The sequence below is a fragment of the Cannabis sativa genome, chromosome 3, assembly GCF_029168945.1.
Source record: "Cannabis sativa cultivar Pink pepper isolate KNU-18-1 chromosome 3, ASM2916894v1, whole genome shotgun sequence".
Classification (NCBI taxonomy): Eukaryota; Viridiplantae; Streptophyta; class Magnoliopsida; order Rosales; family Cannabaceae; genus Cannabis; species Cannabis sativa.
Genome location: NC_083603.1, coordinates 13,254,667 through 13,268,091, shown reverse-complemented (window position 1 = coordinate 13,268,091; position 13,425 = coordinate 13,254,667). Strand labels below are relative to the sequence as shown.

Here is a 13,425-nt window from a genome sequence, read left to right as displayed (position 1 = left end):
GATTTTATTATTTCTATCATTAATGTAATTGTTATTTAACTTCTAAAAAATAAATTGTCATTTTAACTTTCACTAACTCAAAAAGAAAGAGAAAAAAAAGAGTTGAAATTATGAAGTTGTAACAATAAATTTTATCCAAAAAAGTAATGTAGTAGTACAAAAAGATAAATCAAGTGGTTAAAACTAAGTAAAAAAAAAGAATACCGTAATACAAAAACATGCTGAGGAGTTGATATTGTTTTACAAATTACAACGAAATTGATGTCTTGTTACTATTCTATTACTTCATAATTGTCTTTTTGTTGTTTTATAATTATTTTCATGTTGTTGTTAAGATATAATATAGTTATTTTTTTTTTGATGAATCAAATGAGGTTCATTGCACAAAACTTTTATTTACAACCTATAAGCACCATCAATGGCCTTAATAATTTCTATACAATTATTTACAAACTTTCAAACCATTCTCTATCTTTGAGTTTTACTTTTTTTTTGGCATTACAAGCATCACTCTAATTTTAACATTTCTTTTCAGCTGCTGGAATAGTTTGGTTGGCTGCTGAGTTTTCTCATTCCAGATTAAGTCATTCCTTGTTCTCCATATCAGATACACTAGGGCTGCAACACTAGCCGCTTTTACACACTTCTTGAACTTGAACTGCTTGGCTTTCCTTATGCTTTTTAAAATGTTACTCAAACTATCAGCTCGTGTGTACCATTTAAGCCAATCTTTCAGCTTTAGAAAACATTGCTGAGAAAAAACACACTTGAAGAACAGATGGTCTATGGTTTCTTCTGCACTATTGCAGAAGGGGCAAGTAGATGAATCGATCACCTTGTATTTGCATAGCCTATCTTTGGTCTTCAACCTATTTAACATAGCCAACCATGTTAGAAAGTTGTGCTTCGGTATATTTAGTCTAGACCAAACTTCATTGCACCATTCCACTCTCTCATGATCTTGTGCAAGGCTTCTATAACCTGCTGCCACTTTGAATTCACTCTTTGAGAACTCTTCTGGCTGAAACTTCTACTTCACTATGTCTCTAATGGCCACCATTTTTTTTCCAGTACCAACTACTACTGCTTTGGGGAGCTTTATACTCCCACCAGTTGTGATGCTTAATGTATACACAATGAACCTATTTCATCCATAGATTGTCCTTCTTAGGGGTGTTCATCAAACCGCCCAAACCGCTCAAACCGCTCGCACCGCACCACACCGCAAAAAAAATGCGGTTTGAAATTCTTTGCGGTGCGGTCGCGGTTTGAATTTTTCCTAAACCGCGCGGTGCGGTGCGGTTTGCAGTTTTGAATTGTTAATATGCAATTCAAACCGCACCGCACCGCACATTATAAAAATACCAATTTTTATATTTATTTAGGTCCAATATGTGAATGTTCAACTCAATGTCCACTAATTATTATATTGTTGACATTTAATTTTTTTTTCATATTTATATTCAAGCCTTATGGTATTTTGATAAGTTTTGCTCAAAGTTTGTTGTATTTGTAATAGTTTAATTAATTAGTGATAGTCCAAACTGCATAAACCACAAAAACCGCACCGCACCGCACTATTTTTTGCGGTGCGATTTTTGCGGGTTTTTAGTTTCGCGGTGCGGGTGCGGTTTGGGAAATTGGAAAAACCGCATGTGCAGGTTGGTTTGAAAAAATGGTCAAAAACCGCACCACCCGCACCGCGAACACCCCTAGTCCTTCTTGTTTGCCACTGCCCAAACATGCTTAAACATTGTTGCAACATTCCATTTAGCAACATTCAACAAACCTAGTCCTCCTTCTTTTCTCGGGTTGCATAAACTTTCCCAAGCAACTGATCCAACCCCTACCATTACACTCTTCCCTGTCCAAAGAAAGCATCTGCAATCTGCATACTATAGTTATTTTTTAGTTGTCTTAGTTGATTTGAGTTGATTTTTTTGTTTTATTGAAACATAATATTTTGTAATTTTGAAACTTTAAGACAGTATTTTTGAAAATTTAACACAGTAAAGATATAAAAAAAAAAATATAACAGTCAAAATGTAAAAAATAACAAATAAGAAAAAAAAAAAGAATATTTTGTGAAAACTTCGTTAAAACGGGCCATGGAAATAGATTACTTTGGACCGGAAAGGGACAGGAAAGCCCAATTGACGATTGGGGCTCGAATTATGGGGCCGTAAAGCGAGGCCACAACTACTCTACAGCCCTACCCAAAGTGCTGGTATTTTCGTAGTTTCCGAAACTCAGGAGGTCGATTCTATACTTTCTTGTGCTTTATATTTGGGCTTCTAGGGTTTCCGCACCAGAGGCAGAGGACGAGGAGGAGGAGGCAGCGCCATCACTATCATCATCAGCAGCCATGGTTCTCAAGTAAGTCTCTATTTCTCTGTGGCTATTTGGATCTGATATCAGATTATTCAGCTTATATTCTCCGAAATGTCCTAAATTTAAGTTGATGCTTTGCATTTCATAATTTTATCAAGTATTGCTTCTATCGATTTTGCATGGTATTGTGGTGGAGAAATGAAGCTTGGAAGTGAATTAAAATATGGTTAAACATTTGGGATTTTAGGGTTCTGATGGTAGTTTAAATTGTGATGTAGAGTATTAAAGTGAGTACTAAGATTGGGCGTGTGATGTTTATTGGTATTTATTATGTATCTTGTATTAGAACCAGAAAGTATAGAAATTTGTTTTCAAAATTAACAGAATAAAGGTAGCGTGCCTATTAACATTCTGATATATATATATATATATATATATATATATCTATATAGTATATTCATTTAAGTATATATGATGCTTGAGCAATCACAAGAGAAGATTACTTGAATAGAACTTTTGAAATGTGATTATTTGAACTTTATTTCGAGATCTTGGCTTGAAGTTATTTGTTGTTCTACACGAGGGGTTTGTTGATTGTTGAATGGTAGTGCACGTGGTTTGCTCCCTTCAGCCCTGGCGTTCGGCTCTCATGAGTGCCTACTGAGCAATTGCTAGAGTTTTCTAGTTTTCTACCTTCGAAGGCTAGAGTATTCAGTACAAAACTAATATATGAAAAAAATTCTTAGGTTGTTCACTTGTTCTGCACCTAGAATAAAATTGATGGGATATGTTTTTTGTCCTCTTAAGTATTGAATGATCAAGTTTTGTTGTCTTTCAAGACCAACATGTCTGAAAAGATTATTAGGCTGTTTTGCGTCTAGAATATAAAATGATTTCATCTAAATCATATGATTTTTGTTTTCTCAAGAATATTATATTAGGTTGTTTTGTACCTAATACAAAAAATGACCTGATATATCTTTGCTCTCTCAGTTGAGAGTGTCTTGTGTAATTGATTCTCAACGCAGTTTATTAATATTTTGGTTTATGCTTGTAGGACTGAACTTTGTCGGTTTAGCGGTGCCAAGATATACCCAGGGAGAGGCATCAGATTTATTCGTTCTGATTCTCAGGTGAGTTAATCTTATTGTTTCATCTTTCTTCAACTTTGCTGTTTACTAGTTATTCTGCTTTCTTATTTGCATTTTTCTTTAATTTGAGGAAGGAAGCTATACTATTTTTTTTTTTTTGTGATAACGAGCTTACTTTTTCCATTGATCTGCAGGTGTTCTTGTTTGCCAATTCCAAATGCAAGAGGTACTTCCACAATCGCCTGAAGCCATCTAAGCTGACCTGGACAGCCATGTACAGGAAGCAGCATAAGAAGGTAGATTTTGCATCCTTCGTTGTAAATTTGAAACATCAGATACTGTCTTATAAAGAAGAATTTTGTTACGGTCCCATATGAGCTTGTCTAAAAATGACCATTGGGATAATGATGGACCATTGAGGGGCCAGTTATGATTGATGTGATCAGTTGGCAATTGATTATGTTTATGATTGTGGGTTATATTTAGGATATCGCCCAAGAGGCAGTGAGGAAGAGGAGACGTGCCACAAAGAAACCTTATTCTAGGTCTATTGTTGGCGCCACATTGGAGGTTATCCAAAAGAGAAGAGCTGAGAAGCCAGAAGTCCGTGATGCTGCAAGGGAAGCTGCCCTTCGGTATGTGTTCTGATCTTTTCAGCTAATTTTTTACTTTCTGATATTCCCATTTTGTACATATTATAATTGCAAGTTCATGTTCACCTAATAATAAATATAAAAGCAAGGATTGAATCTCTCTTTTAGTAGTTCCATTTTTTTTAAGAACTTGAAGTTTGTGATTTTTATCAAGTTCTTGCCAATTAAATCAATCCAGTCAGCCATATTTTTCATCTCTAAATCTTATCTAATATAACAATTATAAACTATTAATATATTTCTCTAGTGCAATATTCTTATCACACAAGGTCCTATTTGGCTGTGTAAATAGAATGGATTTGATCAAAAGATTTAAGTTTCATTCTATTCTTTTATTTGGTTGTTATCTAACACGTTAGCATAGTCATTCTGAATTATTATTCTTTCTAAAAATGAGATATAAGACTATTTTCAGCAAGGAGTGCTTACTGAATCATTTCATATTTTATGCCTTGTGCTATTTAGTGAGATCAAGGAAAGAATCAAGAAAACCAAAGATGAAAAGAAAGCCAAGAAGGCTGAAGTAGTTGCCAAGTCACAGAAGGGCAAGGGTAACGTTTCAAAGGGAGCTGCACCAAAGGGTCCGAAGCTCGGTGGTGGTGGTGGGAAGCGCTGAACAGTTGTAACTGCTTCATCTTCTATTCATTATAACTCTTTGTATTAGATAGGTGATATTTTGTAGTTTTAAGTCAAAAAAGATTTGTAAGGATTTGGCCAAAGAGTTTTTGTTTTTGTGGTTTTTTAGTTTTGGAATTATTGGTACCTTTGTTATCTTATTATCAGGATATGCGAGATGAGTACATTTATATTTCTTGGCCCTTGATTCTTATTCCATTGAAGAAGCTGCAATTACCATCACCTTCATTCCATATAAAAAGTGGCTTTTATGTTTAAAGGGTTTTTAGTGACTAGTTCCATTCGTAGCGCTGATGACTATTTCAATTCGTCCCATCCTTGCTTGTAAAGATAGAACTTTTTTAGTTTTACTTATACAACACTTGTTGAATGGTAAATATACTATGAGCGTTTTGGTAAGAGAGGATCTAGAGTACGAAGATCTTTTTAGGTGGTTTGGTGTGTCAGAACTTCGAAGTTATTAGTTAACGGAAATTTGATTTGTGTCCATAAATAATTCAATTCAATTAAATTGGTAAAGGGTGGATTTTCTTATTTGTGTAGATTGGATTGAATTGAAAAATTTAAAATTTGTACTTGAATGTTGATTGATATGTAAAGTAACCAGTTTAATTTAATCTACAGTTATACATATTTAATTATTATATATATTTTTTAAAAAATTATATTTACAATTAATATTTTATTGTGAAAAATAAATTTAAAAATTTTATACATATAATATAAATATATTTCAAAACTTAATAGATGAAATATATATTCTAACTTAATAGATGAAATATATATTCTATTCTTATTTATAAAGAAATATAAGGAGGACTTACAAAAATACCTATTTTTTTTTTATTATTTTTACATTTTATTATCGTATGTAAATATTTATTCTATATAAAGTGTGCCTATATAACTGAATTCTTGGTTTATGAGAAATTCATGGGTGATTTTTTATTTATATTTAATAAAATAATAAAATATTATTTATATATATAATAAAATAATAAAATAAAAATAAAACAAATCTCATTTAAACTGATATTTGATATTTGAACTGATATTATTTATATATATAATATTATATATTGTTCTCATGTGATATTATTTAAACCATAAATTTTTGCACTCCCTTCAATTTCAAAAAATTAATAAAGATTAGAAGCTATAAGGAGATAATGTTTCTACCAATGTCGAAAGTGAAGTCAACTAATATTGTTCTATGGCTGTTTACAAGCTTTCTTTCTTGACATTCAGATTGGCATGGCAATTGAACTATTCAAACATATGAAGTCTTGTGGTATGTTGCCCAATGATGCAACTTATAATATAATGATCGATGTGAATAAACTTTTTGTTGCATAAAAATGTTGATTGTCTCGACTCTTGATACACAATATATTTTTTATTAAAAATAAAAACCTAAAAACAAAGAAAGAGGATCAATGTGTGAAAATTTGGATGGATTGCGGCTACTTCTATCATGCCTAAAAAGTTGTTAAAGTATGAATATGAAGTGGAATAAGATCATATGAAATTCATTTTGGGTTCCTTTAATTGAGATAGTTGTTTTTCGTCTACACTCAACTCAATACCAAAAAGTGTTGCTTCCTTTAATGAAAAATGATTTCATCTTCAGATCCGCTTGTGCTCTTGTTTCCATGATGATTCGTGATGGGTTTTAATGGCTTTAGAATATAGATAGATATAAAATGTGCTAATATAATAGAATTTTTGGTTTATGAGAAATTATTGGTGCCCAATAATTTAAAAGCCTAAATTTTCTCTATTACTATCCTATTTTATATTCTTGTATGTATATCTCTCATTTTTTCTAATTTTTTTTATTAAAGTTAATTATTTAAGTAAATAAAATTCCATAATAAAAATCTAATTCCTAAATTTTCTCTATTACTATCTTATTTTGAATTTAATTAAAACCAACAAAATATAGGTACGTAATCTTGTACGTATATCTCTCATTTTAATTTTCTAATTTTTTTTATTAAAGTTAATTATTTTAAATAAATAAAAATCCATAATAAAAATCTAATTCCCAAATTTTCTCTATTACTATCTTATTTTGAATTTAATTAAAACCAACAAAATATATATACCTAATCTTGTACGTATATCTCTCATTTTTTCTAATTTTTTTTATTAAACTTAATTATTTTAAATAAATAAAAATTCATAATAAAAATCTAATTTCTAAATTTTCTCTATTACTATACTATTTTGAATTTAATTAACAACAATAAAATATATGTACGTATATTTTTCATTTTTTTTAATATAAATTTTCTATAAACATATATATTTATACAAAAAAATAGAGATAAAAAATAGTAGTGAAGAGATCCAAAAAATTTCACATAAGCTTCAAACACACTCTAAAAAAAGTATCATTTATAATTCTATGTGTAACTAATTTATTTGTTTATTTGGATGATTTTAGTCTATATGTCTCAAATTATACTTTTTAATTTTTATAATTCGGTTATAGCAAGTAAGAATATTTGTATTGATGTAATCATAACAATATATATAAAGCTTTAGTTGAGCATGAATTGTCCATTTGATTTTGTTTTAAGTTTAGATTTTACAATTGTATTTGAATATATGTGGATCTTGAGTTTATCGGGTTAATTTGTTGAAAATATATGTTTACTGATTTGCTCAAAACAAATATACATAAACACATATATTTTGTTGAGTCTATCATGGAGTGCTATGAGATTGATGAGAGGCTTCAAGAGAAGAATGAGATTACGATGGCTGCAGTTCAAGTTTCAAAAAAAAAAAAAGTCAGAAGTGTCAACTTGCATTGTGAAGAAAGCTGGAAGGCCAACTGAGAAGAAAGTTGGCCCAAATCTAAATATAAGATTATGATGTTATAGATGATATTAAGATAAATTTGGAAAGCATTGCTTTGTTATAATATTATTTGGAAGCTATCATATTTCTTGTTTTTTATATTGTTTCTTTCATATGTCCAGTTATATGCCTGCTACCCCTATTCTTTATAATTTTATTATTACCGGCTCGAGTTAAGTATCCATAGTAAGTGTGTAGCATTATTATTTTTTAAATATATTTCAAGCTAATCTCCATTCTCCTCTTCCCTTTTTGCAAATTTTAAATTTGACTTTTCACTATTTATTTTCAAATAACCCCACACACTAATTAAAATTAGTTTTTAAACCATTTTAAATTATATGATTATTTATTGAATCTTTCTCAATTTAATTATAGAGCACCTAACATAAAACTAAGTATACGTGCCTTGCACGTAACTTTCTTCTAGTATAAATATATATATATACTTTGTGAAGAAACGAGAAAGAGAAAATAACAAACAATGAAATGGAAAGATACTGATTAGAAAAAGAGTTGTTTACAACCTTTTATACACAAAATAGGTACAAAAATGTAAAGGACTAAACTACCTTTGAAAATAAAGTTAGTTATGAATTACTGCTCTTAACACTCTCCTTCAAACTCAGGGTTGAGAGAGACTCAACTCTGGGTTTGGCTCTAAGTAACATGAACCTGGTATTGTACAATGCCTTGGTGAGAATGTCTGCTGTCTGATCATATGCAGGGGTATGCTTCACGATGAGAGTTTTGGCCAGAACTTTTTCTCTCACAAAGTATAAGTCGAGTTCGATATGCTTAGTCCTTGCATGAAGAATAGGATTAGATGCCATTAGAACTGTGTTGAGATTATCACACCAAATTGTTGGAGGTCGAGGAATTGAGACTTTTAGTTTTGAAAGCAGTGACTGAATCTAAGTAATTTCTGCTGTGACACTAGCCAAACTGCTGTACTCGACTTCAGTGCTGGAATGAGTGTACCATCATTCTCGCAAATGAAAGTTTATATTAATGTGTTATGTTCATCTACTTAAAATGTTAAACGTTAGTATGAACAAAGTTGTATACACATATGAATGATTCAATAAGTTGAATAAATATTGATGTTCCATGAACCCCTCATCCATAATTTAGAAGTCCACACATACTCTGGAAGAGATAGAAAATATATGATCATAGATAATATACAGTGATATTTTAAAAGTGATAACAATAATCTTATGAGATATATTATTACCAAAATAATTATGGATCATATGTGCATGAGGGGGAGACATATTCATGTTGCACTCTTTTTCCCTTAGTTCAGGTTTTGTCCCATTGGGTTTTCCTGACAAGGTTTTTAACGAGGCAACTTGCAAATAGTTATGAATATAAAATATATATTGCACTATTTTTCCTTAGCTCATGTTTTGTGCCATTGGGTTTTCCTGACAAGATTTTTAACGAGGCAACTTTAAATCATGTTAACATACTTGAACTTTATGAAGCAAGTAAGAAATGTGTGGGAGTGAAATCATTGACATAACATATTCGGGAAACATATGGATTGCACTCTATAACCAGTATCAACATTAACAATTCTGCATGAAGATAACACGATATGCATTGCTCAACTAAAGGTATAATGAAGAAGATAGAGCTAAAGACATTTTCACCAAATTCTTCTTAACTCTTGATATTAAGGAGAATGGCTATATTAGTGTCCAACATATTCAAACAAGTGTCAATCTTGCAGACTTATTCACAAAGTTATTATTAACATTAACATTTGAGAAGAGGACATACAAGATTGGAATTCGTCGATTAAAAGATCTCCACGAATGCCTAAATAAGGGGGAGTTAATTCACATTGCACTCTTTTTTTTTTACCAAGTTTTTCCAGCAAGGTTTTTAATGAGACAATTTTTATGGACATCTAAGGGGGAGTGTTATGAAATATTATTTATAAATGTCCAAATCACCAAATTAATTATCACCATTAATGCTTGATTGTATTTTTCTTTTATCACATTGATTTAGTTTCCCATTCTTTTAGTCATATTTTGGTATAAATAGGAATTCACCCCATTGGAATAAACAATTGAGAAATTCTCATTCACTTTCTCTTTATGGACATCTAAGGGGGAGTGTTATGAAATATTATTTATAAATGTCCAAATCACCAAATTAATTATCACCATTAATGCTTGATTGTATTTTTCTTTTATCACATTGATTTAGTTTCCCATTCTTTTAGTCATATTTTGGTATAAATAGGAATTCACCCCATTGGAATAAACAATTGAGAAATTCTCATTCACTTTCTCTTTATCTCTTCATCTTCTTCTTCTTATCTATTTTATATTATTCTATATTATTTTATAACAAAAATAACACAAAAATAAATGTAAAATAATGAAGCAGATATAACCCCTTAGAAAAATATAAAAGAACCACAGACCTCAAAATTCTTTTGTCAGTGAACTTGTTAAATGTATTTATAAGAAAATCGTAATCAAAAATCACAAAAAAAAAAAAACCATAGAAAAGGAAGAAGATATGTATTTATAACCTCCATCTTTCACACCCACGGACAGAACCACCATTGCAATACGAGAATATTTAGAAAACAAACATTAATTCTGGCGAGATGGAGCAAGAACAATAAAATTGACGTCAAATAAATAAATCATGGCAAAACAACCATAAAACAACACTAAAACAAAAATAAAAATAAAAAAAAAAAAGAAAAGAAAAAAAAGGATTAAAAAAAAACTAACCATCTTCTACACAACTTAAACACCTGATGCAATAGAGGTTATATTTGTAAGTCTACTTCTGGAAAATTAGAATAAAAAAACCATACTCTTATTTTCCAAAAAACATGACTGAAAACTTCAAAAACTAAAGAAAACAAATAAAAAGAAGATGATGAAGAAGAACTGAACAAGAAATAAAATTGGGCCAAAAAAACGAAGAAGAAGATAAACAGGAGAGAGAGCTCAAAAATAATGAAAAATAAATAATGTGTGTGCGGTTACCTATTAATTCAAGAGGAATATATATATATATATATATATATATATATATATATGGGGTCTTATGTAATTCCTCAGTTCAAAATGAAAGATGTAATCCCTCATTCATTTTTAGCCATCCAAATAAAACTAATAGTTATCTGACCATTGATCAATTTAGAATAGATATATAGGGACATTTACTATTTCAAAACAGGCAACCGAAATCACCAGTACATATTAAATATATATTTTTTATTTCTTTCTTACTTTCTTCCTCTTCTGATTATTCAATAACAATAGTATCTTATAAATTTAGAATAAAATAATGATCATCACTTTCTCATTTTGTTGGTTATATGTTATTACTAACGAATTAATAGTTAAACTCAAAACCAGTCTCGTATATTTTGTTAACATTTTTGAATTTATCAAACCAAACACTAGGATATTATATTTTTTATTTTAAAAATATTTAAGTGGTGTTTGATAACACTTTTTTAATCAATTTTTTATTTTTAAAATTAAAAAAGGAAATATATTTTTTAAACACATGTTCTATAAAACTGCTTTTATTTTTTAATTTTTTAATTAAGAATCAAAATTTTTTTAAAAAAAAAAAAATCATTTTTAAATAGTTTTTTTTTCTTAATTAATATTTTGAACTCCGACCAGACCCGGATCCAAATTCTCCCCACAGCCCTAGCATTGAACCTGACCTCTAACCCGAACCCAAATCCGACTACAAACTTAGAACCGTCTCAAATAAAATAAAAAAAAAATTAACTTTATAGAACACACTTTTATTTTCTGTTTTTAAAATTGAAAAACAAAAGTGGTTACAGATGTCATTTTTATTTTTCAAAAACAAAATTTTTAAAAACAAAAATTTTACTTTCATTTTGTAATTAAAAAATTAAAATGTTACCAAATGCAACCTTAGAAAATCACTTTCACGTTATTTTTAGGGATTTGTAACATGATTGATTATAGAGAAGTTTTTCATCTTTATGACTCTCACCTATTTACAAAAATATGTGAATTATATTTTTTCTTCAATTTTTATGGTAAAAAAAATGAACAATTATAGGGGAAAAATTATAATCAAATCTAAATATTGATGAGAAAAATATGAGCAAATTTAAATATTTGTAAAAATAATTAAATAAATTATATTAATATTCCAAAATTTTATTGAAGCATCCCAATTTTGTTTTTTTTTAACATAATATGTATATATTTTTAGTTTAAAAGAAAAAGTATACTTGCTTTTTTTATTATTTTCTAAAAAATTATATTCAGTTATACTTACACTGACGTGATAATTAGCAATGTGGTTCACTTACACTTACACTTGGCTAAGTGGAATGTTATTTTCAAGGCATTAACAAACTAAACTTGGATCAGATATATAAGATTTACATTGGACTGAACCGATATTGAAAGTAGAAAAAATATCATAAACTTAGCTTCATATCTTTTCCAAATCAATATTTGTAACACCCTACTAGTTTAGGTGTGCTATCGTGATTTTAACATAATTCTGCAGCTCGTTGCTAATCAACGAGTTTATTGAAAATTGTGAATATTTAAAACCTTATTTAAATACTTATAAATACCAAAATAAATAACATATATAACCAAGATCCCGAGTATAAAATATTTACAACCGTTTCTGGTATTTAATACAAAAGTTGCCACATAACGACTATACAAAATATGTCTAGTTGTCCCAAAGATCGTACGCTCCAAGTCTAACTGCCTCGACATGCACAATCTTCATCTGCTCGCTTTCACGACTACTCAACCTTAGCCTTGCCCTTACCTACACATGCAAATAATATCTGTGAGTCGACAGACTGAGTAAGAAAAGCATAATCAATAACATAACTATAACTCAAATTATAAGCAAGCGCCAATACACCCAACCATAATCCTATTCCATTGCCCAACACGGTACTGAGTCTAGCTAAAACGTTCGTACGATAATACTATCAACCTACACTCGGTACGCTAGTCATACTCTAGCCGTACCGATGCGATAGCGTCGATCGGTATCTAAGCCAAACATACATCTATCAGCATCCAATATAAATCTACGTATATTGATACCGCTATCGATGTAATCTAACAGGCTTAATAAACATGTATGCTAAACATGTAAACACACATGCATATCATTACACTAATCTTACCTCGTTTCTGAATTCAAGTCTGTCGTTCAACCTGAGTGGAACTGCTGCTCGACGATTTATAGGCCCCTAAATCACAATATTTGTGAAACTGATGAGTGACACGCTAAATTACTTTTCGGAGACTTAAAATCGAAACTAAAAGTTTCCCTATCGATGGATAACATGGCAATACCATAAATATTACAAAAGGGGGGAAAATTATGGTTCCCTAAACTGCCCCAAACAATGATGGTTCCCCAACTGAAAGTCCAGTTCTGTGAGGTTTCTTGGGGACCAACCAGAATTCCAGTTCCTACAGGTCCCACTGAACTAGTCGACCGGTTCAATGCAGGAAACATAAAACTCCTTGCAAATAATTCAATTCGACCCCAAATTTCACAAGAACCTCCAAAACACCTAATTACGTCATAATAAATAGAAATCATGTAATAAAACCAACGAATAACCCTTGAAGCAAAAATCACCATTAGAGAGCAAAGCTTAAGCTCATCAACTCAAACCTTGCTCAATCACCACACCAAACATCAAACCTATTGTAAATCAACTTAAATAACTTTAATTTAAGTTCTATATACAAAATCAAATATCCTTAAACATCACAAAACCCTACTTCTAAAATCATGCATAACTTAACTTGAAACCTAAGAAATCA

At 30.1% G+C, this 13,425-nt stretch overlaps 1 protein-coding gene across 1 annotated transcript; it reads left to right on the top strand.

Moving 5' to 3' along the window:
* Window positions 1-2,164: 2,164 nt before the first annotated feature.
* LOC115709214 (large ribosomal subunit protein eL24) lies at window positions 2,165-4,883 on the top strand. The gene is made up of 5 exons (XM_030637271.2): window positions 2,165-2,376; window positions 3,389-3,464; window positions 3,617-3,718; window positions 3,909-4,057; window positions 4,541-4,883. Exons 1-5 carry the CDS (start codon window positions 2,366-2,368, stop codon window positions 4,689-4,691), a joined length of 489 nt encoding a protein of 162 aa, XP_030493131.1. The 5' UTR covers window positions 2,165-2,365; the 3' UTR covers window positions 4,692-4,883.
* The last annotated feature ends 8,542 nt before the right edge of the window (window positions 4,884-13,425 follow it).